The sequence below is a fragment of the Aegilops tauschii genome, chromosome 3, assembly GCF_002575655.3.
Source record: "Aegilops tauschii subsp. strangulata cultivar AL8/78 chromosome 3, Aet v6.0, whole genome shotgun sequence".
Classification (NCBI taxonomy): Eukaryota; Viridiplantae; Streptophyta; class Magnoliopsida; order Poales; family Poaceae; genus Aegilops; species Aegilops tauschii.
Window position 1 is genome coordinate 588,667,613 of NC_053037.3, and position 25,391 is coordinate 588,693,003.

The 25,391-nt window shown below is 44.9% G+C and overlaps 3 protein-coding genes across 4 annotated transcripts; 1 reads left to right on the forward strand and 2 right to left on the reverse strand.

Moving 5' to 3' along the window:
- Positions 1-7,749: 7,749 nt before the first annotated feature.
- LOC109732348 (protein LIFEGUARD 2) lies at positions 7,750-12,057 on the reverse strand. The gene is made up of 4 exons (XM_020291527.4): positions 11,616-12,057; positions 10,994-11,107; positions 8,337-8,494; positions 7,750-8,207 (listed from the first exon to the last, which is right to left on the reverse strand). The coding sequence occupies exons 1-4, from the start codon at positions 11,893-11,895 to the stop codon at positions 8,001-8,003; spliced, it is 759 nt and encodes a 252-aa protein (XP_020147116.1). The 5' UTR covers positions 11,896-12,057; the 3' UTR covers positions 7,750-8,000.
- Positions 12,058-18,583: 6,526 nt separating this feature from the next.
- LOC109732346 (BTB/POZ domain-containing protein At2g30600) lies at positions 18,584-24,314 on the forward strand. Of its 2 annotated transcripts, none has more exons than XM_073511208.1 (13): positions 18,584-18,999; positions 19,872-20,691; positions 20,788-21,120; positions 21,242-21,469; positions 21,767-21,932; positions 22,569-22,777; positions 22,878-22,925; positions 23,017-23,075; positions 23,154-23,286; positions 23,367-23,441; positions 23,538-23,618; positions 23,707-23,775; positions 23,855-24,314. In XM_073511208.1, the coding sequence occupies exons 2-13, from the start codon at positions 19,888-19,890 to the stop codon at positions 24,065-24,067; spliced, it is 2,418 nt and encodes an 805-aa protein (XP_073367309.1). In that variant the 5' UTR covers positions 18,584-18,999; positions 19,872-19,887; the 3' UTR covers positions 24,068-24,314. The 2 variants fall into 2 exon arrangements, with proteins under 2 accessions (XP_073367309.1, XP_020147114.1); XM_020291525.4 differs by having other exon boundaries at positions 21,767-21,928; positions 22,565-22,777.
- A 98-nt stretch (positions 24,315-24,412) lies between these two features.
- Positions 24,413-25,283, reverse strand: LOC109732347 (uncharacterized). The gene is made up of 2 exons (XM_020291526.4): positions 24,944-25,283; positions 24,413-24,855 (listed from the first exon to the last, which is right to left on the reverse strand). Exons 1-2 carry the CDS (start codon positions 25,196-25,198, stop codon positions 24,667-24,669), a joined length of 444 nt encoding a protein of 147 aa, XP_020147115.1. The 5' UTR covers positions 25,199-25,283; the 3' UTR covers positions 24,413-24,666.
- Between the last annotated feature and the right edge of the window lie 108 nt (positions 25,284-25,391).

The window sequence follows — 25,391 nt, forward strand, 5'->3', positions numbered from 1 at the left end:
TATAAAAGGAGGGCCAGGGCAACATTAGAGGGGGTTCGAACCTTTGCAATCCTCGCGCATAGGTATTCGTGTAGCTGCTCTCTTCCACTGCTTGCCGGGGGAGAGGGGAAGCATGAACTTCTCCCTCTAAAGATCTGCGTAGGACATAATCTTGATGATACCCTCATGGCCGGGACTACCCTTAGCGTTGCATGATCCGTGTTGGTATCTTCATCGTCCTGCATACCCTCGATACGACATGACCATCTCCTGCATCGCGCAAGATGTCACTCGTCATATCATTGTGTGGTAATGACAGAAACCTTGCTCAAACAATAGACTCTCGTAGGACGGTAGTGTAGAGCCCGTTTGGGAATGCACCACGACCCTTGAAGGGTCGATGGGCATGTTGAAAGGTTATTTTTGACTCCCGGGAAGCGCGAAAGGGAGGCGGGGCCCTGGCTAGATGGGGTTCTTCTCTTTTTAGTTCTTGCTTCTCGGTTGGACCGGGCCTCGTGCTGTTACTATACATGTGTTATTAATTATTATTTTATAATTGACTTCATCGACTGGGTGTGGTTTGTCGTAGTAGATTCCACTGCGAAATTATCCCTCTTTTTCTTAATTTTTGTGAGGGAAGTATTTTATTGTTCTTATTCCCTTTATTATTTTATATCCTAATTCCCTTTTCTTATATATAATATTTTTACACATAGTGCATGAAACACACTTTTTTGGTAAAGAAACATACAACCCATGTACTTAGAAGTCTATTCAAGGCAAAGAAACATTTTTTGACAAAGAAACACATAATCCATGTGCTCGAAGTCTATTGGTCGGCAGAGAAACACATAATCCATGTGCTTGAAGCCTATTGGTTGACAAAGAACACATAATCCAGGTGCTTGAAACCTATTGGTTGACAAAGAAACATACAATCCATATAGCCGATGCCTATTGGTCAGGATACCCATCCACAGATCGATGACATGGCCTATTATGGTCAAGAAAACACGTCCACTGTTCACACCATACGAAAATATCTCTTTCCTTCGTCTCCCCCTGCTCGCTCCGCGCTGGCCGCGCGCTGCCGCTGCAAGTTCCTCTTTTCTTTGCCTCCCCGCACGCCGCTCGCCGCTCGCCGCTGTTGGCCCGGCCGGTCGTCTACGCCCATGCAAATTGCCGCCTCGGGCAAGGATCCAACGCCATCCAGGGAACCGAAGGGACGTCGCAACTCCGCACCAGTGGAGCTACGCCGCCGGGACACTGCACCGTGGTGGAGACCGCTGCAGGCCGCTGCCGGGGGACTGCTCCGTGGTGGAGACTGGAGACCACTAGTAATGTACTCTAAATACTTAATCAGTATCCACCAAAAAAAAAACTTAATCAGCCGCCGCCGGTAGTTGCAGCCATTGGTATTCAGAACGAGGAGGAGGGTGAGGCCGAGGTTGGCCGGAAGAAGCTTCATCGATGCCCGCGGGGCTTTTTGTGTCGCGGAGTTGGATCGTTCTACAACTGCTAGCCCGAGGATCACCCAGCCGCTACTCCTTCGCCAACAAACAAAAAACCAGGAATGCAAAGCGCTTGGCTGCGATGCTCATAAACCATGGCCTTGCAAAACAAGTCGAAATCTGGTTTGCGAGTTGCGACCTCCACCGGGCAGGGCTACGAGTCATCGGATCCACAGCACAGTCGGATACGGACGGATACGAGTCATGGCCGGGATACGAATCATGGACGGGACGTCGTTTTCTTGTTGCATTAGCGTAGACATTTGCTCCGGGCAGGGCTCGTACGTGGAATACGCGCCAAGGTCACGACCCCGTTTGGTGCGTTTTCGCGGCGAGAGCACTTGGGGAACACAGTTGTGCTTCGTCTTCGTCCGGTAGTTGAAATTCTAGTGCAGTATATAGTACTTCCTCCGTGCCAAAATAAGTGTTTCAATTTTAATATAAAGTTACACTTATTTTGGGACGGAGATAGTATGTGTCTGTACGACTGACATGACTTCATTGGCCGGGTTGAAAATCTGATACAATAGCTTTGGAAGCTCCCCCGCCAACTGAAGAGGAAGCCGAGCGGCAACGCAGAAGGTCTGTCCAGAGCTTCAAAGGAGAAACTGGGTGGGCATTAGTCAGTGAACAATATAACTTTTGTGCGAGGACCGAGCGTTCGTGCTTGAAATGATCGTGTAAATAAACTGAAAAAAGGACGAGGGATCGAGCCTTCGTGCTTGAAATGATCGTGTAAACTGAAAAGGGAACGAGGTGCGTGCTTAGGGCTGTAGCCTGCAGAAAGTGCAAAAACCTGGGCGGGCCATGGCCTAGTTTAGCCCCAAGGAAGCTCCGCCCCTGTGTAGCTCCCTGGAGTGGTTTTGGGAAGGTTTTATAAGACCGGTTCAAACTGGTTTTAAAAGCTTCCGTCTTATTTGTATTGGTTTCTCTTTCTTTTCTCTTTTTTCAAATACATGTTGACCTATTCAAGATATGTTGTACATTTTTTGTATACGTGGGTAACACTTTTCTATATGTGCTAAACATTATTCTCATATACATGTCTGAATACCTTTCCGAATGAATGTTAAACAGTCTCAAATACATGTTGAACTTTTTTTTTTGAATGGTACAAAACATTTCTTTTACGTTACACGGACATTCTTTATATTATAGTATTAAAAGACTTCAACCGTCAAGAACATAGTTTTGAAATGCATGAAGATTTTTTTTAAATGGCATGAACATTTTTAGAATGGTACCCAAAAAATTAAAGTATGTGAATATTTTTTTGCATTGTATAAACATTTCCTAAAAATTTCATGAACATATTTTTTAAATGCATGAATATTTATTTAAAAGACCGAACTTATAATTGAATGGTGCGAAGCATTTTTCTAAATTAACCGAACATTATTTTTTCATTTACAAATATTTGAAATGCATGAACATTTTTTTAACGCTACCAACATTCTCTAAAAGCTGCAAGAACTTTTTTTTTTCACTAGATGAACATCAGTTTTTAATAATTCAGATGAGGACTCCCCCCCCCCCCCCCCCCCCCCGGGGTGAATACCAGCAAAAATGGTTTAACACTATGATATCAGAGATATTGCCAAGTGAGAAGATATCGGCATGTTGCTAGTTAGCGGGCATAGTTGTGCATCGTTCATGAGTTAAGATTGGGAGAAAATATTTCTCTACAATAATTAGGCCTTTGACAAACCTTCTACAAGAGGACGAGGACATTCGCTCCTCTCTTGATAAAAGTTTACTTTCATAATTCGGTCATAGTGGACTATCATCACCCAAAAACTTATGTAAAATATTTTCCATTGAAGAAATAGAAATAAAAGAAAAAAAGATAGAATAAGACGTGCGCTGGCCGGCCCATTTACAAAGCGCCAGAGGCGATCAGTTCTTCCCTCTCACTGCGGGCGAGAGAAAGAAGGGCGATGATATGCATCGCTTGACACGATAAGGTTACAAGTTTAGGAAAAACTATATTTCAGATGTTAGTGAATTCAAATAATATTCATGGATTTAAAAAGTCATAAATTTGGGTAGATGATCATGAATTTAACTAAAATCATTTTAAAAAGTTCACTAATTTGAAATTTTCTTCATGGGTTTTGAAAAAAATGTTAATTTGAAAAATGTTTGAGAGCTTGAATATTTTTTAGTATGTTTGAAAAGAATCATGAATTAAAAACTATTCACGTGTTAAAAAAGAAAAAGGAAACACATAAAACAGACAAAAAAGTAAAAAAAAAACAGAATAGAAACCGTAAAAACGAGAAAACAAGGTAGGAAAAATAACAAAACATACTTTTGGAACCTTCCCAAAACTACGCGGAAGGTTCCAGAAGTTTCAACCACTTTGAAAGCACCAGAACATGGTTGTCTTTCACGGCGACCGTCGCTCCCCATTATACTCAAAAATTATCACGATGGCGTTGTTCTCTAGAGGCCTCGCTTGCTAGCTAGCCATTGGGGTGATATCGACCGATAGCTTGGTTGCTTCCATTTGAATCCTAAGGTGTTTGTTGTAACTACCTCCAAGTCCCCCCGCACCCTCCCTCTCTTAGTTTCTCTTTATCCCTTTGCTGTAACATATCTTGGGGTCTGCCCCTTTGTGAAATGCATAGCCTGGTCTACCTGTGATGTAGTTCCTTTGTTGAGAGGTTGCCTCTTAGTCACAGTTAGAGCATCTTCACCCCCCCCCCCCCCCCCACTCCTCCCCCCGCGCGCAGCGGGCATAGTTGTGCATCCTTCATGAGTTAAGGTTGGGAGAAAATATTTCTCTATAGTCATTAGGCCTTTGACAAACCTACAAGAGGATGAGGACATTCGCTCCTCTCATGATAAAATTCATAATTCGGACATAACAGACTATTATCACCCAAAAAAATTTGAAAAAATTATGTAAAAGATTTTCCATTGAAGAAATAGAAATCAAAGAAAAAAAGAACAGGAAGTGCGCTGGCCGGCCCATTTACAAAGCACCAGAGGCAAGCAGTACTTCCGGCTCGCCGCGGGCGAAACAAAGAATGGGCACTGATATACATCAGTTGACGTGATATGTATCGAGCGACCGCTCACGTCGACAAAAAATGATCAAATTGTTGAAAAAATGTTTGTGAATTCAAAAGGTTACAAATTTATAAAAAACATTAATTTCAAATGTTAACGAATTCAAATAATATTCATGGATTTAAAAAATTTATAACTTTGTGAAAATGTTCATGAATTTAAGTAAAATCATTTAAAAAAGTTCACAAATTTAAAAAATTCTTCACGGACTTTTTAAAAAAGTAACTTGAAAATTCTTCATAAATTGGAAAATATTCATGATTTTTAAAAGTGTTTGAGAGCTTGAATTTTTATGTAAATTTAAAAAATAGTGAATTAAAAACCATTCGCGTGTTAAAAAAGAAAAAGGAAACGAATAAAACAGAGAAAAAAAAACCAAAACCGAAAAGACAAGAAAACAAGACAGAAAAAATAACAAAATATACTTTTGGAACTTTCCCAAAACTAGGCGGAAGGTTTCAGAAGTTTTGCCCCACTTTGAAAGCACTGGAACATAGTTGTCTTTCGCGGCCTCCAACTGTCGCTCCCCCTTATCCTCAAAAATTCTTGCGATGGCGCTGTTCTTTGGAGGCCTCGCATGCTAGCCAGCCATGTGGTGATATCGACCGATGGCTTGGTTTCCCTTTATCCCTTTGCTGTAACAATATCTTGGGGTCTGCCCCTTTGTGAAATGGATAGTTTGATCTACCTATGATGTCCTTCCTTCAGAGGTTGCCTCTTACTCATAGCTAGAAGGTGTTTGTTGCAACTACCTCCAAGCCCCCTGCCCCCTCCCTCTCTCAGTTTCTCTTTATCCCTTTGCTGTAACATATCTTGGGGTCTGCCCCTTTGTGAAATGCATAGCTTGGTCTACCTATGATGTAGTTCCTCCGTTGAGAGGTTGCCTCTTAGTTACAGTTAGAGCATCTTCATCCCCCTCCCCCCGCGCGCAGCGGGCATAGCTGTGCATGCTTCATGAGTTAAGGTTGGGAGAAAATATTTCTCTACAATCATCAGGCCTTTGACAAACATTCTACAACAGGACGAGGACATTCGCTCCTCTCTTGATAAAAGTCATAATTCGGACTTAACAGACTATTATCACCCAAAAATAATCCAAAAAATTATGCAAAAGATTTTACATTGAAGAAATAGAAGAAAAAAAAGAACAGGAAGTGCGTTGGCCGGCCCATTTACAAAGCACCAGAGGCAAGCAGTTCTTCCGGCTCGCTGCGGGCGAAACAAAGAATGGGCACTGATATACATCACTTGACGTGATATGTATCGAGCGACCGCTCGCGTCGACAAAAAATGATCAAATTGTTGAAAATATGTTTGTGAATTCAAAAGGTTACAAATTTATAAAAAAAACATAAATTTCAAATGTTAATGAATTCAAATAATATTCATGGATTAAAAAAAATTATAACTTTGGTAAAATGTTCATGAATTTAAGGAAAATCATTAAAAAAGTTGACAAATTTAAAAGCTTCTTCATGGACTCTTTAAAAAAATTGAAAATTGTTCATAAATTGGAAAATATTCATGAATTTTAGAAGTGTTTGAGAGCTTGAATTTTTTATGTAAATTTAAAAAATAGTGAATTAAAAACCATTCGCATGTTAAAAAAGAAAAAGGAAACACATAAAACAGAGAAAAAAAGAAAAAGAAGCAAAAAACAGAAACCGAAAAGACAAGAAAACAAGATAGAAAAAAATAACAAAATATACTTTTGGAACTTTCCCAAAACTAGGCGGAAGGTTTCAGAAGTTTTGCCCCACTTCGAAAGCACTGGAACATAGTTGTCTTTCGCGGCCTACAACCGTCGCTCCCCCTTATCCTCAAAAATTGTCGCAATGGCGCTATTCTTTGGAGGCCTCGCATGCTAGCCAGCCATCGGGGTGATATCGACCGATGGCTTGGTTTCCCTTTATCCCTTTCCTGTAACAATATCTTGGGGTCTGCCCCTTTGTGAAATGCATAGTTTGATCTACCTATGATGTCCTTCCTTTAGGGGTTGCCTCTTACTCGTAGTAGACCATCTTCACCCCCCCCCCCCCCCTTCCCACCACCCATCCCCATATGTCCCGACCAAATGTCTAAACTGCACCTTTCTTCATGGTAATGTTTGTTTCATTTATATATCATAAGGATCATAATACAAGCCACGTGTATACCGATCTGGCAAAGTTAAAAAGACAGCAAAATGCTAGTCTTTACATAAACGAATCAGACCGGGGCAACACTCCGGACACGCCATCGAACTCCAGATCTAGCACCCCCACATGACTAAGACGTCGGAGGAGGAAACCAAACCTGCCTACATAAACGAATCAAACCTAGGCAATACCCCGGACACGCCATCGAACTCCAGATCTATCACCCCACATGACTAAGACGTCGAAGGAGGAACCAAACCTGCCTACATAAACAAATCAAACTAGGGCAACACCCCGGACACGCCATCGAACTCCAGATCTATCACCCCACATGACTAAGACGTCGAAGGAGGAAACCAAACCTGCCATCTACAAACCACGAACACGATCCACTATGCCGTCGATACAGACCACAATTTGCATCCGCTCTTGGACTACTTCCCAAGCTCTGTGCCGGCACTAGGGCAAACGTCGTCGCAATGGCGAAGCCTGAGGACACATGTCAACCACGAGGATGTCGCCGCCACCGCACCATCCTTGCTTAAACAGACAGATGTCCAAATTCAACCCCAACCATAGAACCGATCGCCTTGTTGGAGTAGGGTTTGAAGAAATTTTATTCAGCGTCGCCATCACCGCCGCCTAAGCAAAGACGATAAACAAGCTAAAAACTTAAGCTACAAGAGCCTAAAAACGATCCACCCGCGTAGATCCGGCCACCCCCCTCACTACCGACGACCGAAGTCGTTAGCGGAGGGGAGACACCGGAGGCAGTATCACCTTCTCTTTCTTCGGGGGGAAGAAAGAAAAACAAAAGCGTCAAACTGTCATTAACTTCTTACTGCACCTACAGTCCTCGAACTCGCTGGTTATTCGTGAATAACAGTCCATATACAGTGCTGAGTGGGTACCTATACGTAACACAGCTATCCTTCATACAGGATTTGGCTATTGTTCAAACATGAGACCTCTCGTCTGGCCTGAGACGGAGATGGCCAAGCTAGCCACCGCGCCACTCTGGTTAACGTGCAGTGTAGAGATAGAAATGATATCAGAAACAGTGATAGTAATAAACGATACCGTACACGCAGCAACACCACCAACCCAGCATCACATCCACCATCCATAGAACCGATTGCACAGTTTTCACATGTTTCCTCTCTACTAGGGATCAACTCAACTAAGCTAAGCAACATCTTCACCGTGCCAGCGATACCAGCCTATACAATTCTTCAAGTCAAGGACTCGTCGGGATACCAAATTCGTCCACGGGATTTCAAGCCACAGGGCGATGCGCTTAGCTGTCACCCGCCCTAAACAGGGTCAGCAGGGCCAGGAACAGATTGATGACGTCAAGGTAGAGCGAGACGGCGGCCCAGACATACTCGTCGTAGGTGTAACGCTTGATGATGTTGTCCGTGTCATAGACAATGTAGCCACTGAAGATGAGTGCCGCCAATGCGCCATAGATCATGTGAGAGAGCTTGCCCATCGGGAAGAGGATCTGCATATTTAAAGAAGCCTTGATCAGTACTTAATGTAGAGTAATAGAGAAGACTGATAAATGGACGACACGTAATTAACCAGAGAAGGGAATTAATATTAATGCGAGCCGCATAGGCATCGATCTGACCTGAATGAACCCAAAGACGAGCAACATGATGAGAGAAGCAAATAGGAAAGGACCAAGGAAGCTGAAGTCCTGGCCCCTCTTTGCGGCCCAGAAGGTGTAAGCAGTGAGGCTGAAGACAACCACTGTTGTAAGAATCGCGGCCTCCAGAATGACCTTGCCTGTGCACAGGGTGGACCATTTCAGCGACGCACAGCAAACATCTTACATTAGTTTACACAGGGAGTGCATCACAAAAGCAGGGAAAATTAGCTACTAAATGAACTAATTGCTTTCTTATCATCTCAAACATGCCTTCCCAAAAGAAACTTTCATGTAAATCTGACCAAACAATAAAAACACGTGCATGCTAAAATCTGAAGTAAATGGCAGTGACGCATTGAAGAAGCAAACTATCAGCAACCTCGTTGGATGTGGTACAAGCTAGAGCGAACCTCAGAACTGGTACAACCCCAAACACAAATGGATGACAGAAAAACAGCACATAACTTTGTCTAAATCGAAAGATTATGTATTTTCAATCAAATCGCTTTAATCCAATGAGATTTAACCAGCACATGCATGAAGTACCTTTAAAATAACCTATGAAGTCACCATATCATGTGAAAATCCCTTTTACTTCAACAAAAGTTTAAGCTAGTGGTGCAATCTAAACCACGTCCTTGCCAAAACCATGTCAACTTGAGAAGGTTGGCTGGCTTATTATTTGACCAAACGACCCTTCAGATCAAATTGATACTACCACAACAATATGTATCTTACAACAGATAGTGGCCGGAAGAAACGGTAAATAAATATGCAAGATGAAACCAATGTTCTATGAAAAGCAAAGGTTAATGTTTGCTAATTTCTTAGTTCAAAAATAACAGCTGAAAATAACAGGTCTTGTCAAAAAGTGACCAACAACTACAAATCGGCCCTCAACACAGACTGGAAAACACATCAACTATAGTCACATGGGCTGCCTGGCAGTGTCTACCATTTGCATGGCCATGGCAAATTGACAGTGTGTATTTCTGAACCGAGTCCACATGCAAACAAAACGTGTCATAATAATAGTGGGATGCCTTGGAATTGGTACAACCCCAAAATGGAGTGGTATGAACGCTGACGCAAGCACAAATGGATGACAGATCACAGAGTGCCTGACAACATAACTTTGTCTAAATCAAAAGGTTATGTATTTTCTATCACTTCAATCCAATGAGATTTAGGCCCTGTTCGGACCCCCTCCGCTCCCCCACTGCAGCTCCCGGAGCGGAGGGAGTGCCAGCACAATCGCGCGGAGCGGCTCGAACCCAGCTCCTCTTGCGGAGCGGAGTTGAGAGTCGGGAGAGCTTCCGAACAGGCTCTTAATCAGCACATGCATGGAGTACCCTTAAAATAACCTATTAAGCATCTATTGTCTTGACACCACACTAGTCTGATATATCATGTAAAAATCCCTTCTATTTTGATAAAAGTTTAAGCTAGTCGCGCAAACTAAAGCACGTCCGTGCCAAAACCATGCCAACTTTAGCAGGTTGGCTGGCATATTATTGGGCCAAACGGCCCTTCAGATCAAATTGATACTATCACAACACTATGTATCTTACAACAAATAGTGGCCGGAAGAAACAGTAAATAAATATGCATGATCCAACCAATGTTCTATACTTCTATGAAAAGCGAAGGTTACTGTTTGCTAATTTCTGATTTCAAAAAGTAAAAGCTGAAAATAGCAAAGCAAGGTCTTCACAAAAAGTAATACTTCAGATGAACTCAGACACATATATCTCAATCATAAATGCTGACCAGCAGCTATAACTTGGGCCTCAACACAGGCCGGGAAAATGCATCAACTACAGCTACATGGGCTGCCAGGCAGTGGCACATGTATCTGATGAACCCATGAAGCATCTATTGTCTTGTCACAGTTGTATGATATATCATGTGAAAATCCCTTTTATTTCGATAAAAGTTTAAGCTAGTCGTGCAACCTAAACCACGTCCTTGCTAAAACCATGCCAACTTGAGCACGTCCTTGCTAAAACCATGCCAACTTGAGCAGATTGGCTGGCCTATTATTAGGATCAAACGGCCCTTCAGATCAAATTGATACTATTACATCACTATGTATCTTACAACAAATAGTGGCAGGAAGAAACAGTAAATAAATATGTACGATCCAACCAATGTTCTATGAAAAGCAAAGGTTACTGCTATTTGCTAATTTTTTAGTTCGACAAGTAGCGGCTGAGAATAGCAAAGCAAGGTCTTCTCGGAAAGCAATCCTACTAGCTGCTAATATTGCAAATGCTCAACTCAGACAAGCATATCATAAAAGGTGACCGACAGCTACAACTTGGCCCTCAACAGACTGGGAAAATGCATCAATGATAGTCACATGGGCTGCCTGAGTGTGTATCATTTGCATGGCCATGACAAATTGGCCGCACATGTATTTCTGAACCCAGTCCACACACAAACATAATGCTTCACAATAATAGCTACTCCGTACGTAGGAAATATCCACTTGCCGTACGTAGTAGTGACTAACTAATAGTGGGAAAATATCTACAAGTCATATGCAATGAATTAACACAATTAATGAGAGGGGCATTAGAGGATGCTGATTTACATAAGCAGCAGAGCAGAGTACATGGTGAGAAGACACTTACCGCTAGTAAAGGCACATGTCATGCCCACAGCGAAGCTGATGGCCACTGTGAAGACGCCAAGCAGCAGCAGGTTGACCGGGTGCTTCTGGCGGTAGAAGTACAACGGGCACAGCACTGTGTACAAAAATTAACAAGCATTTTAATTAGTACTAACAGATCATACCAGCTGTAAATTCACAAAGCAACCACGTCCCATTCTAGTAAAGCAAAATTAAGAGTAGTACATGGGGCGTTAATGCAAAATTCAGGAGTTGTAACTTGTAAGTACTACAACACATCCATAGCTTTGCGGGTACGCGACGGCATCTCAAAGGTAATAGTAAAGAGCAGAACATCTCAAAGGTAATGGAGTACAGAGCAGAGCAGAGCACGCAAAGGGAAAGCTAGTCCAGTCCTCTCACCAAGACCCTCATGACTAAATCGCACGCATACAGCTATCGTTATCGGGTATAAATTGGTGCGAATTAAACACTGATTTCTAAAAGGAAATGCAATAATAAGAACGGAATATATTCGAGACGCTCGCGGTCGCGGAAACCCTGCCGGCAATCGGATCGGACCGAAACCCCAGGAACAAATTCGTAACGGAACAGAGGGAGGGAGTGCTGGTTCGAGGCCTCACCGATGAAGGGGAAGATGATGAGGAAGATGTAGAGCCCGAGGCCGGCGCTGGAGGAGACGAAGAAGTGCGGGATGGCGCGGACCTTGACGACGACGGCGGCGACGACGGCGGTGAGGAGGAGCTGCAGGGAGAGGATGACGTAGATCTTCCGGATGAGAGCCCAGCGCAGCTCCGGGCTCTCCGTCATCCCGGGGTACAGCCCCCGGGTCGGCGCGGTGGTGCCGGTGCCGCCGCCGGAGGTCCCCGCCTCGATGTCGACGCCCTTCTGGTACCCCATCATCTCGCCCGGCGGTGCGGTGACCGGGGAAGGGAAGGGAAGCGGCCTCCGGAGGTAGGGTTTTCGCGGGCGTGGCGGAAGGCGAGAGGGGAGGGAGGGGAGGAGCAAAGTGAACGGGGGAACTGGGGACGGCGACGACGATGCGCTGAGAAGACTCTAGTGCTCAACCGACGACCTGCTGGGCCCACTAGTCAGACACATGCAGGGGGGTGCCGTGGGAATGTTTCCTGGTTCCCTCTTAGAAAAAAAATAGCGGCTCGGCATACAGGTGGGACCCACACATCTTGTGTGGCTGTGGAGACGGACGTGGTTTTTTCTCCAGCGGTTTCGAATTTTGGATTGGTGGAGAGGGGCGTTGGGGCCCGGTAGGCGGCGACACGGTGATGAACGAGATGGCGTGGAGCGAATCCAGCGGGGCACGCGTTTGAGCCGTTGCGCGGTCGACGCGCGTGAGCACGGTCCACGGTGGGTCAGGGCGACTAAAATGTTTTTCTTTTGGATTTTTTGAGTAATTTTTTTTCACATGGGAAATGGAAAAAAAAAGGACATCTTACAATATCACTATGACAACCCAGCCGGACGTGTTTGGATGCTTGCATGGATTTTTCCCTCTTGCACGAGTGCCTTGTGTGGTCCGGTTGATGTAATGCAGGCTGAGCTGTGGATTTTGGCTGCCCGCGTTGCAATTTTTCAAAGGGGGCCATTGCCCCTTCGACCCGGCTTCCATGTTTGAAAACCCTGTCGAGCTAGCAAGCCAGCTTTATCTTTGAAATTTGGTCGAGACAAGCATATGGCAATGGGAGCGTTCACCCTGGGCGTTCGGGTAATTATGTTCTATTAGTTTATGGGTAATTCGGTTAGTCCAAAATGAAAACTAAAATTTAGTCGAGAAAAAAATACCCGAGCCCAAATTACCCAAAAATTTCGGTTCCGATAATTCAAGTACCCAAAGAAAATAAACACCGAAATATTCAGACCAAATGCAGTAAAGCAAATTCAGAGTACAAATAAAACAGTGCACAACCAACATCTTGCTAGTAACATGACATTAGCCTGACAATCACAGTAGCAAAAGTTCAAATAGAGTTGTGCACAAATTCAGCAAACATGACATTAATTTGACAATAATAGGTGATAGGTTCAACCGTCGCCGCTGACTCCGGCTCACGTTGGGACTCACATTGCCGTCGCTAACTCCAGCTCTTCTCGTTGCCTTCGGCTCCAGCAATAAATCGTGCAACATAAACATACATGAGACAAGATGAAGGAGATGGGGAGTCCGGAGTGGGACTCAAGTTGCCATCGCTGACTCCAACACTTTTCATCCCCCTCGGCTCCTGCAATCGGCGTCGTTGCAGCACACGTCAACGGTCGGGATTGGGGTTAGGGCGTCACGCTTCGTCGGTCGTCCTTTCCTTTGTGGCGGCCGACATCACGACGAACGAGCTGATGAGCAGCAGCTGCCATTCAGCGGCAGCAGTGCAGCCATGCAGGCGCCACCGGCCCCCGTGATACGTCTCCAACGTATCTATAATTTATGAAGTATTCATGCCATGTTTACAACAAATTTATATGGTTTTGCTATGATTTGGATGGAACTAACCCGGACTGACGCTGTTTTCAGCAGAACTACCGTGGTGTTGTTTTTGGTGCAGAAATGAAAATTCTTCAAATGAGCTGAAGCTTTTTGCCGATTTTTCAGAACAAAAGAGACCCCCGAAGCTTCGTGGGAGAGCCGGAAGAGCCACGAGGAGGGCACAACCCACCACAGCGCGCCAGAGGGGCCTGGCTTGCCCCGGTGGGTTGTGCTCACCTCGAGGCCCATCTTAGCGTGAAACCAACGCCAAAAAATTCTATAAATACAGAAACCTCCAGAAATAACCCTAGATCGGAAGTTTCGCCGTCGCAAGCCTCTGTAGCCACGAAAAACCATTCTAGACCCCGTTCCGGCACTCTGCCGGAGGTGGAAATCATCACCGATGGCCATCTTCATCATCCCGGCGGCCACCATGATGAGGAGGGAGCAGTCCATCCTCGGGGTTGAGGGTTTGTACCAGTAGCTATGTGTTTAATCTCTCTCTCTCTCTCTCTCTCTCTCTCTCTCGTGTTCTTGAGATGGCACGATCTTGATGTATCACGGGCTTTGTTAATATAGTTGGATCATATGGTGTATCTCCCTCTCTATCTTGTTGTGATGAATTGAGTTTTCCCTTTGAGATTTCGTTTTATCGGATTGAATACTTTTATGGATTTGAGAGCACTTGATATATGTCTTGCATATGAATACTCGTGGTGACAATGGGGTATTATATTCGTTCACTTGATATATGTTTTGGCACTCAACTCGCGGATTCCCGAGGTGACATTGGGGTAATCTATTCATAGGGTTGATGCACATTTTCGTCCTTGTTTCTCCGGTAGAAATCTTGGGGCATTCTTTGAGGTTCTTTGTGTTGGATCGAGTATTATGAATCTGAAATTGTTTGATGCGTATCGTATAATTAACTCATGGATACTTGTGGTGACATTGGAGTATCTAGGTGACATTAGAGTTGGTTGATGCGTATCATATGGTGTTATTTTAGTACGTACTCTTGGATAGATTGAACAGAAAGAATAACTTTGCGTTATTTTAGTACGAACTCTTGAATAGATCGAACGGAAAGAATAACTTTAAGGTGGTTTCGTACCCTACAAATAATTTCTTCTTATGTTCTCCGCTAGATAAGAACTTTGGAGTGATTCTTCATCACACGTTGAGGGATGGTTATATGATCCAGTTAGATTAGCATTGTTGAGAGATTGCACTAGCGAAAGTATGAACCCTAGGCCTCATTTTCAAGCATTGCAATACCGTTTGTGCTCACTTTTATCGTTTGCTACCTTGCTGTTTTTATTTATTCAAATTATAAAAAAATATTTCTACCATCCATACTACACTTTTATTACCATCTCTTCGCCGAACTAGTGCACCTATACAATTTGACATTGTTTTGGGTGTGTTCGGGACACAAGAGACTCTTTGTTATTTGGTTGCAGGGTTGTTTGAGAGAGACCATCTTAATCCTACGCCTCCCACGGATTGATAAACCTTAGGTCATCCACTTGAGGGAAATTTGCTACTGTCCTACAAAACTCTGCGCTTGGAGGCCCAATACGAGTCTACAAGAACAAGTTGTGTAGTAGACATCACCCCGCCGCTAACGCTAGGGTTAGGGCGAGAGGTAGAGAGTCAAGAAGCAGAGAGAGAAGCGAGTAGCACCGTGCGATGCGAGTCTGAGGCCTGTGGCCCTTCGTCTCATGCTGTGCGGACCTAGGCTTGGATTTCACTTAACTAGGCCGCACAACATGGGCTACTAAAATATCGGTCAGTTTGGTTATTTAAGGTTTTTAAGAGTGGAACCCGAAGACCGAATAGGAAGGAATCAAAACCCGACCCCTAACATGAAGATACCCAACAATTCGGTTAATTCAACTCCGGTTCAGGGTACCCGAATGCCCATCATGAGGGAGCGAACAGTAAATATATCTTTCTTTTTATAATTCCATGCTGGGAAGTGAGGAATCCTTTTTGTGCATAAGTGGGATCCACATGACTAAATCGGCATCACTATGTGGGAGTGTATTGCTACTTCCCTACTTGGAAGTTTGTTGGGCTCCTAGGAGAAGGGCCATATAGCTAGCAGAAAGTTTTCCCCTCATTTGAGGATCAAGATTTATCCAACCAGTAAGAGTGCTTGGATTGCACTCAATGATCAGTACATGCACACACTTAGAGTAGTTCTTGGTTTTGGTTATTAGTCCCATTAGCCTTGCTAGTTATAAGGATTAACGTATAGTGTGGTCGGAATTGATGAATGCAAGCAAAATAAATAACCAAATCAGATTGTAAACAATAAAGAAAGAGTCTTGATGTGGTTGAAAACAATAAGGAGTGAATGGACTAGGATATAGCATAGACGTGATGAACAAATTACAATTGTGTATCAATTAAATTGCAGTTCTTATGATTACAATTATGGATGTCATGGTTGTATATAAGCATTACATCATTATATTTATAGAGTATTATCCAACTGCATCTATAGCTGATACTCCACTCCAAGACCGCTATACAACATGGATCTCAAATATTAAGTAAAAAAAGGCATTGCATTAAGCAACGTGACATAATGCTGATAGTATATTGTCTTTATATCCAGCTCATCACCGAGACACCTATGAACTAAATTTTTATCCTTAGTGGAACTAACACACCACATCCGACCCCACATATATTCATCTCCATCCGCATTACGGACGAAACCCTAGTCACTCCACTCCGCCCCAAGCTCCGTTACGGCGATCTCCAGCCTTGTCCGGCATGATGGGCAGCTGATCCGACTCTGAGATCTTCAGATCCATCGATTGGGACCTCGTCCCATGCGGGGCCGAGGAGGAGATGGCTGTCCACACGGCTCTTCACCGCTCCCAAGAGGAGTCCGCTGGACATCAGTCAAACTCGATATGGCGGGAATCCATTGCGTCCGCGCAAATGGCGCTTGGACCCGTCTCGAGGCACGTGACTGCCGCCTTGCTGGAGGTGGTGTGTTCCGTTTGGCACCCAACCCAGGGGTGGCGGCGCGTCATCCGCACGGAGTCGGTCTCTTTGTCGGAGGCAAATGCCTACGGCACGTCCACTGCAGACGCGAGGCGTGCCCGCCATATGTGAGACAGAGGGCGCAGGAGGCCACAGTAGCCCTCGAGGGCGATTTCGCGGAGGTGGAGGCGTACACCGTCGGTTGGGCGTAGCCGCAAAGGGTGACCGACATTCCCTGGCGCCGCAACCGTGAGGCTCGCCCATCCTAGTCCATCATCGATCTCACCTCCACCAGCGGCGTCCAGGCCCATGGGCTCCGATGATGAAGAGTAGGGAATGGACGGCGATGACTTCTATCCTATGTCTCATGTCCTACTCTTTCTCGCCGGTGACTGGACCTTTAATTCCTAGGCCTCACGGCTGTCGGACATGGGCATAGAAGGGAACAACAAAGACTTGGAGGATGGCCGTCGACGAAGATTTGGAGTAGGTTTTACATTGCATGTAATTGTATGGATTTTGGGATTTGCTAATGAGGTATCCATTTGTGCAAGCGGACTTTTGAGAAGTGACCGGTCATTGTCCGCGGACGCGCTCGGGCGCGCCCGCAGACATTTAGGGGGTCAGATTAGTTAGGTTCGGTTGTAGATGCTCTTATCATACGATAATACATTTGAACCCAATGAATGCCCATGAGGGTCGGTGTCGCTAGATCTGTTGGTTCTCTTTGGATGTTGGCAGTTGTTGTGTCTACGAAGAAAAGCAGTAGAGTGGTTATTGACGCGGTGACTTCGGCCTCTTCAATTTTATGCTTCTGTGACAAGGTCTGGTTTCTACAACCCTCTTGATTGGTGGTATAGGATTGCAAGTTCGTGTTGTGTGTGGTGTCGCCCCAACCGACATTCCTTTAGCGGCCACGGATCTCGTTGTTAGTAGCGAGTGGCTATCGTCGTCTTCAAAGTATTGTATAGCGAGCACGTTTGTAAGTGTCCCTATCCTTTAATGTATGTTTAGTGTATTTTTCAAGCTCCAGCAGGCGACAAACAAGAGAATGAAGGAGATGACTAGTATGCCTTTTGTTGTAATTTTATTTTTACAGGTCATATTGTGTCCTGTTGTCCTTTGATTATATTATATTGTCTACTCTTTTCCTTGATAAATACAATACTCCCTTCATTCCATAAAAAATATGGAGTGGATGGAGTATCATATATGAGATGGACTTTGGGAATCTTTTCTCTGGAGAAAAATGTCACTTCGTGAAAGCTTGTTTGGCACCCATCATTTGGGTTTGAATTCGCGGAATTCGTTTGTGAATTTCAACATGAACGTGTTTGTCTATCTAGGAAAATCATTCAACAAATCCAACTGATTGAAGCAGTATGAAAAACCAAATTGCGTCCAACACCCCGTCATCTCACAAATCCGCTCACGCCCGACGTCCGCGTCTCCTTCAACCACCACCACCCATGAGATTCGCCGCCATTGGAATCCATCACCACCGGCCGGGAATCCCCGCCGCCAGGCCAAGGGCATTCCCATCTCCTGAACGTTCTTAATTGCCATCTAGGGGCGACCGGTTTAGGGTAGGCCGATCCCCCATGAAGGCGCCGGGGAGGGCTGCACAAAAAAACACTGGCGTGGTGGTGATGCAAGGGGGGGGGGGGGGGCTGGCCTGTTCACCGCTGCAAGAGCAAAGTGGAACCAGGAAGGGGAGACGACGCTACGCCACCGAATTTTGGATCACCAAAGCTACCGTCGTCGAAGCCATTGCCTAGCTAGGGCATTCTTCACCCGCTAAACCATGTACTAGCCGAACTCGTTCCTTATAATAGCAGCAGTGATCGGCAAGGCAAGTTGTAGTTCCGCCGAGCAAGGATCAATCGACGGTAGCTTAGCGTGCCCTTCTTTGTATAAGGTGAAGCTACTTACGTCCGTGATGGCCGATACATGGGAGTGCGAGACTTGCGGTTGCAAAACACCGTTGTACGTGTGAACAGCAGAGGTCCAATGTTTATATCGTTGCTTATTTGTGTCGGTAAGGATTTCACCTCAAAATCCTAGTGCCAACCAAACATAAAATTTGGATTTGAAGTCTGGATTTTGCCAAACGAGCAGGGAGGAGCTTGCAACTTGAGTCAACGGACGGCGTCCTCGCCCCCATCCGTCTCGTCACTCGCTGGACGGCTGAGATTCATTATTCCTCCCACTGATTACTGATATTATTGCCGTTGTTATACAAAAAAACTAAACGACGATAGGACGCACACTGTCCCGCAGCTGGAATGGAACCCTAGCGGGCAATTTCCCAAATCGCCGCTAATCCCGTACCCGATCCGTACCTGCTGACAGCGTCGCGTCGCCCCGCGGCGCGCCTCCGCCCGCCCGACGCCGTCGCCCCGCACGCCGCCCGCGCGTCATCCCGGGGTCGTCCGTCGGCCTCCGCGTCGAGGCCGCCTGGTCCCCTCTTCGTTTCACCGAAATCAGGCCGCTGCTCGCCTGGTCCCCGCCGTACCAGCTGTGACAAGGTGAGGGAGGATTTCTTTTTTCCCCTTTCTGTAGCTATTATAGAACGGATTGTTCTGGGATAGCCTAGTGATGAAATTTGCTGTCATATAAAGTTGTGTATCTACAAAAGGAATTTGCTCTTGCATATATGGCTAGAATAGAATCTGCCCTTGTATGTTACCATCAACTTGCTATTGGTGTCAATTTATATGTACACGAGCTTGCTCTTGGTGTCAATTTGTGCGTACTCTGTGTGAGCATGTGTCTGAGTTTGTTGAGGTGCCAAGCCCAAATACAGGAGATAAAATGTATGATCACTCCAGTCCCATGTCTGCCCATTTGTTACCGGACATAAATTCGTAGATTCTTTAATGTTTGCAGTTTGTTTCCTTTCTCAGTTAGGCAAGAAACCGTCCTTAATAATGATGCTATTAACTGTGACCAAAACCAAATCCAAGGTTTGTTTCAGCTTCTGAATTTTAGGCCAAAAATAATCCAAGGGAAGTGCAGAGGAATTCGTTTCTTGCTCATATTCTTCAGTAAGACAGTAAGCGATAACACATGTCCATTGATCAGGATATGGGATATGGTTACAGTCTAGGGTTTCTCAGGGGCTTTCTTTTCACCATTGTTTCTATGCGAAGAGAGACTTAAGCTGAAAGAACCACGCCCCCCCCCCCCCCCCCCCCCCCCCCCTAGATCAGCCCCTGATGCTAGGTCGTACCCTTCTGTGTCTGATATGATTTCTGTATGTTCTGAAATTTCTTCTGTACCTCCATAGCTATCTGACTGGCTACTACTCTCCTATTTTTCTACCTATATTGTGCATCCACTTGCTGTTGTTATTTGTGGTGCTACTGATCATGGCGTGTTGTTGTCCTCATCTTTTCAGTTAAACTGCTTGCACAATGAGAGTAGAAGACAAAAAAAGATCCCTAACAGTTGCCCCCTTCAAGTGTGCTTGGGGCGAGGAGTTCCGGTTTCTGGAGGCGGGGCGAGGGTGCATTGCGTTTGAGGCATCTGCCCAGAATGATGTTACCCTGGTGTTCCGTGAACAACCTGGGAGCCAGCACTACCACTACAAAATGGACAGCAGCCGTCATTACGCTGTCATCCTGGGTAGCCATAGGAACAAAAGGTTGAAGATTGAAGTGGACGGAAGGACTGTTGTCGATGAAGCTGGAGTCGGCCTATGCCGCTCATCATCTTTCCAGAGCTACTGGATCAGCATCTATGATGGATTGATAAGCATTGGACAAGGAAGGCATCCAAACAACAATGTCCTCTTCCAGTGGCTCGACCCTGAACCCAACCGAAATGTTCAGTATGTCGGATTATCCAGCTGGGACAAGCACGTGGGCTACCGAAATATAAGTGTTCTTCCATCAGCTCCTCAAAACAGCATCCGTTGGAGCCACATTGAGTATGCATATGCTGACCGGCACGGGGAAGGAGGTCATGCTAAAAATGAAGAATCAAAAGATGGCTGTGAGCAAAGGGTGATTGCAGACTTTCTTGAGAGCTGGGATTTCTCCGATGCTATGTTCGTTGTTGGTAGTGAAAGAAAGGTTGTCCCTGCGCACAAAATTGTCTTGGCTGCTTCTGGAGAGTTTGATTTTATCTCAATGAGTGGAACTGCCATCGAGCTTCCGTCATTCTCCTACCCAGTTCTCCACTCGCTTCTTGAGTATATCTATACAGGGTCTACTCAGGTAAGCTTCAATTTGTTTCAAATGCTCTTATATTGAAATTATGCAATGGTGGAGACCGTTAATGTATAGTGTGCTCTTATTTTGGGGTTAACGCAGATTGCGGAATGGCAACTGGATTCACTGCTGGAGTTGAGCTTACAATTTAAAGTTAAACCTTTGGTAAAACGTTGTGAAGAAATGCTCGACTGTTTTACTAAGATGGATAATGATCTCTCTGTGTCTAGTAGAAACTTAGAAGTATCAAGTAGTGGATCTCAAGCCCATCAAGTTGATTATTTCCCTTTCAAGGCTCCAGTGACTGTGCAGAAAATCAAACAATTCCTTGCAAGTGGTGAGCATAGTGATATAAATATCTTTGTTAGTGGACAAGGTTTTGTTGCCAAGGCTCACAAACTAGTCCTTAGCTTGTGGAGCATGCCATTCGCCAAGGTACATCTTCGTCCCGACATTGTATTTGTTTCTGGTTTTTTCTTTGTTGGTTTCCAATATTCACATTTTGGCATAGTGCATCGAACTTAGCGTAATCAAAGATAATAGTATACTTATGCAGATGTTCACAAATGGGATGAAAGAAAGCAGTGCTCCGAATGTATTTTTCGAAGATGCTTCTGCTGAAGCATTTTCTCTCCTCCTTCAGTTTATGTACAGTGGGGAACTTAAAGTGGATAACCGGTATATCACACCTGCATTGGTTCAGCTGCTCTTATTATCAGATCAGTTCGGCATCACTGTTCTTCAGTTTGAATGCTGTAAAAGAATTATGGAATTCCTTTCAGAGGTACCTTTGCTTTCTCTTACATAGAATGGTACACCAAGTGATGCAATTTAGTAACTTTTATCTGTTGCTATTCAAGACTTGACGCGGGCCTGTGCTGGTTGTACAAGTGGGGCCATTAGCCTCAGAATTCAATTCTTTAAGATATTGATACAAATTTCCATCTGCATTATACATGCAGGATTCGACTGTTCTACTGGAAGAAGCTTATTTTTCCGAATTTAAGGGATATGGCTTGTGCACATTTGGTGAACTTGCTAGCTGGCTCGGCATAGACTGACCCCTGAAAGTTTATTGCAGGACACAGTATGTTCAGTATTACAAGCAGTGTCATCAATACCATCTTGTAAACTGCTTGAAGAAATGTGCAAACAGAATTTTGCAACACACTTTGATTATTGCACAACTGCTTGCACGGACTTTGTGCTGTTAGATGAGGCAACGTTTAAGGATATTCTTCAGGCAAGTTGGAATACTGTTTTCATTTTATCAATTGCCCTGCAGTCAGGCCAAATACGAATGACGTCCATGAGAAAATAGATATAAGGTGACCAGACCACTGAGATTGAGCATCACATTCGAAAGCTGTAATAGATTGCTTCAACTGTCACCTCCCACAAGTGCAGTGATGTTACTAGAAACAACTTAAGGATTATAACTGTGTTGATAAAGCTCTTCAAAAGAAATCTCATATCTAATTTCGGACTTTTCCTACCAAGCAAAGGTTTCTTCCTGTAGTCTTTGTAAAATGGTAACTTTTCAGTAGTAATCCAATCCTACAATTGTTGGGTGGAATCTGTTGATCAACCTGCACCTGTTGAAACAGAATAAAAACGAATGTCATCTTGGTTGGGTATGGATGGTGAAAGCTCTCTTTTATTATTTCAAATGTTGGTTTTGCCAACATATGCTGAACATCAGTGACATGTATTAAAGTTAAGGATTACATAGTTGAATAAATCTGTACGGAACTGCATGCTAAGTTTCTTGCGAGTTGCGAAATGGCATGCATAAGATTTGTCCTAAATGGACTGCGTTGCTGAGAAGTTTAGCTAGTTTTTCTTGTCGACATTGGTCATATTAGTAGTAATTTTGCAGCAAGGTGATATGACTGTGACATCGGAAGAGAAGGTTCTGGATGCCATCTTAACATGGTGTATGGAGGCTTGTGAAACTTTTTACTGGAGTTCTGTAGATAAGCTATTAAGCACTTCAACACCAGAGCAGCTCTTTGGAGAGAGGCTCACGGCCATCAATACTTTACTACCATTTGTGCGGTTCCCTTTAATGCCGCCGTCTCTCCTTCAGCGGGTACTACCGGTTGTTTTTATATTGTCCTATCATGGATCAGTTTTAACCTTCTGCTGAATGTTTGTTTTGCTCCTAATAAACACTTGTTGGTTCTCTGCAGATGGAGAAAAGTAACCTAGCAAAGCACATAGAACTATTCAGACAGTTGGTTAGTAATTATATAGATCCATTTTTTTGGCACGTCAGGGTATGTTATCCTACACAGGAACTGTACAGCTGATTTACTTGTTGGATAACAGGTTGCAGAAGCCATTGAGTTCTCTAATGCTGGTCCATGGATGATGATGACAAACAAATGGTCAGTATATGTTAATGCATTTACCAAGTTCAGTAAGGGTTGGTATGCCTGAATATTTATGAACCTTAAACCTTCCAGTGAGAGATTTCTACATAGACGCTCAAGCTATAGAGAGCTTCAGTATATTTCTGATGGTGATAACAATGGTGTGATCTACTATGCTGGGACGTCATTCGGGAAGCATCAATGGATCAATCCTGTTTTAGCCAAGGTAAGAGAGAGGTTTGTGTTTGTGAGTATTCAACATAGAAGTAACTCGGGTTTTCAGTGGATCTAATTCTCTGCGACCAGAATATCACTGTCACAGCAAGCAGCCCAAATTCGAGGTACACGGATCCAAAGGCTCTGGTTTCAAAAAATTACCAGGTATTGGTGTTGTTGAGAATGATTGGAAAACATTTTTTTTAGTATAATTTTCCCTTGCATGGGATAAAGTTGACATGTTAGGACACATGACATCAGGGGACTTGTTTTGCTGGGCCTCGAGACGAAGATGGCAAGAAGTGTTCTTGGTGGATGGTAGACATTGGACAGGACCACCAGGTTGTGTATGTGAAGAAATAAAAGAAAAAAGGTTCTTTTGTTTGATTTGAGCAAAGACGTTAAGTTACTGTGTTCTGTTTTCGTGCAGCTTATGTGCAACTACTACACGGTAAGGCAGGATGGTTCTACGGCATTTATGAGGTCTTGGGTTCTTCAGGTACAAATCTTTCTTTGCTTTGCGTTTCTCCTGAGAGCTGAATGGTTGACATGAGCTAACCATGCATCGCGCATGTCAGGGATCCATGGATGGTGAGAACTGGACAAGCCTCATTGTTAACGAGGACGAGCGGGCCATTTGCCAGCCAGGACAGTTTGCGTCGTGGCCGATCACAGGCCCGTCGGCGCTGCTGCCGTTCCGGTTCTTCCGGCTTGCTCTGACGGGGCCGACGACCAGTAACACCTGGAACCTCTGCATCTGCTTCCTGGAGCTCTACGGCTACTTCCGCTAGACGGAGACAGGTCTTGTGTAAGATGTTTTCGTCGTTTTGAAAGTTATAAAACTGCACCAGATGTTACAAAGAATGACGACACTGTATGTATCACTGTTTACACACAGCACAAACACCTCTTGCTTGACATACACAAACTGGTACAAGCATGTGGTACATAGAGTTCATAAAAGGATACTTGTAATAAGCTGGAATAAATGTTTCTGCAAAAAAAAAAGTTGGAATAAATGTCTGTTTATTTTGCTTCTCCCTAGTTGTCGTGGTGAAAGTTGAATTGTAAAACCTGAAAATGTAGTACCTCGCTTCATCAGTATCTCTTTACGATGTTCTCTTAAAAGACACAAATTTCACCGTTGCACAACTTTCTCATTAGTCACTACACCACTATGCATGTGATATGATCGACAGCATGGATGTATGGTATCTCTGAAAAAACATACATATATTCGTTCTTCGGCCGCCTCGGGTATATGTTCGATTGCGCATTAACTTGTATATGCTATCAATCATACTGAAACATTTGCAAAAGATTTACAGGCTGATTGACGGACACATCTCAAAGGTAGCAAAGCATTTCCCTCCGTGCAAATCTAGCTAAGCTAATACACTTCCCTTTTCGGCCTGTTCCTGGCGCGCGTGCCAGTGCCAGTGGCTGTGACAAGGACCTGCTCCTTCTCCGCCGCCGGCAACGGGGCCTCGTCTCCGTCGACGACGTACTCTCCGCCGTCGGCTGCCGCCTCCTCGGAGGAAGCCTCGTTCTCCTCCAGTATCGCCTTGTTGATCTCCATCTGCACATGCACACACGTATTTTATCTCTGAATGATAGTACTACAGTACATGCCAATCAGCAGAGGCTTGTTCATACAGAATACGTACCTCCCGGAGGAAGCGCTCGTCGAGGTCGTCGGCGACGCGGGCGGCGGCGACGAGGGTGCCGACGAAGAGCGAGAGCGGGAGCACGAAGGCGAGGATGAGCACGTTGGTGCTCGGCGGCCCGCCGGCCCGCACCACCATGGACCGGCGCCGCCGCGGCGGCCTGGCGCTGACACGGACGGCAGGCCGTCCGAGGGCCGAGGCGCTCCCGCCGAGGCGCGGCTGGATGGACAGAGCGGCGAGGGCTCGAGAAGCCATGGACGGACGGTGGAGACTGGAGAGGCTCAGCTCAGCTCGGCTGCCTGCGCGGGCAGAGAGTGTGGTAGGACGATGGCGTTTGTCTTATCCATTCTCCCCTCTGCGCCACGTCGCCCCGAGTAATCCCAGCCGCCCGATCGTAGCGGTACTTGCATGCTTAACCGTTAGGCCCTACGAGGCTACGACAACCCAT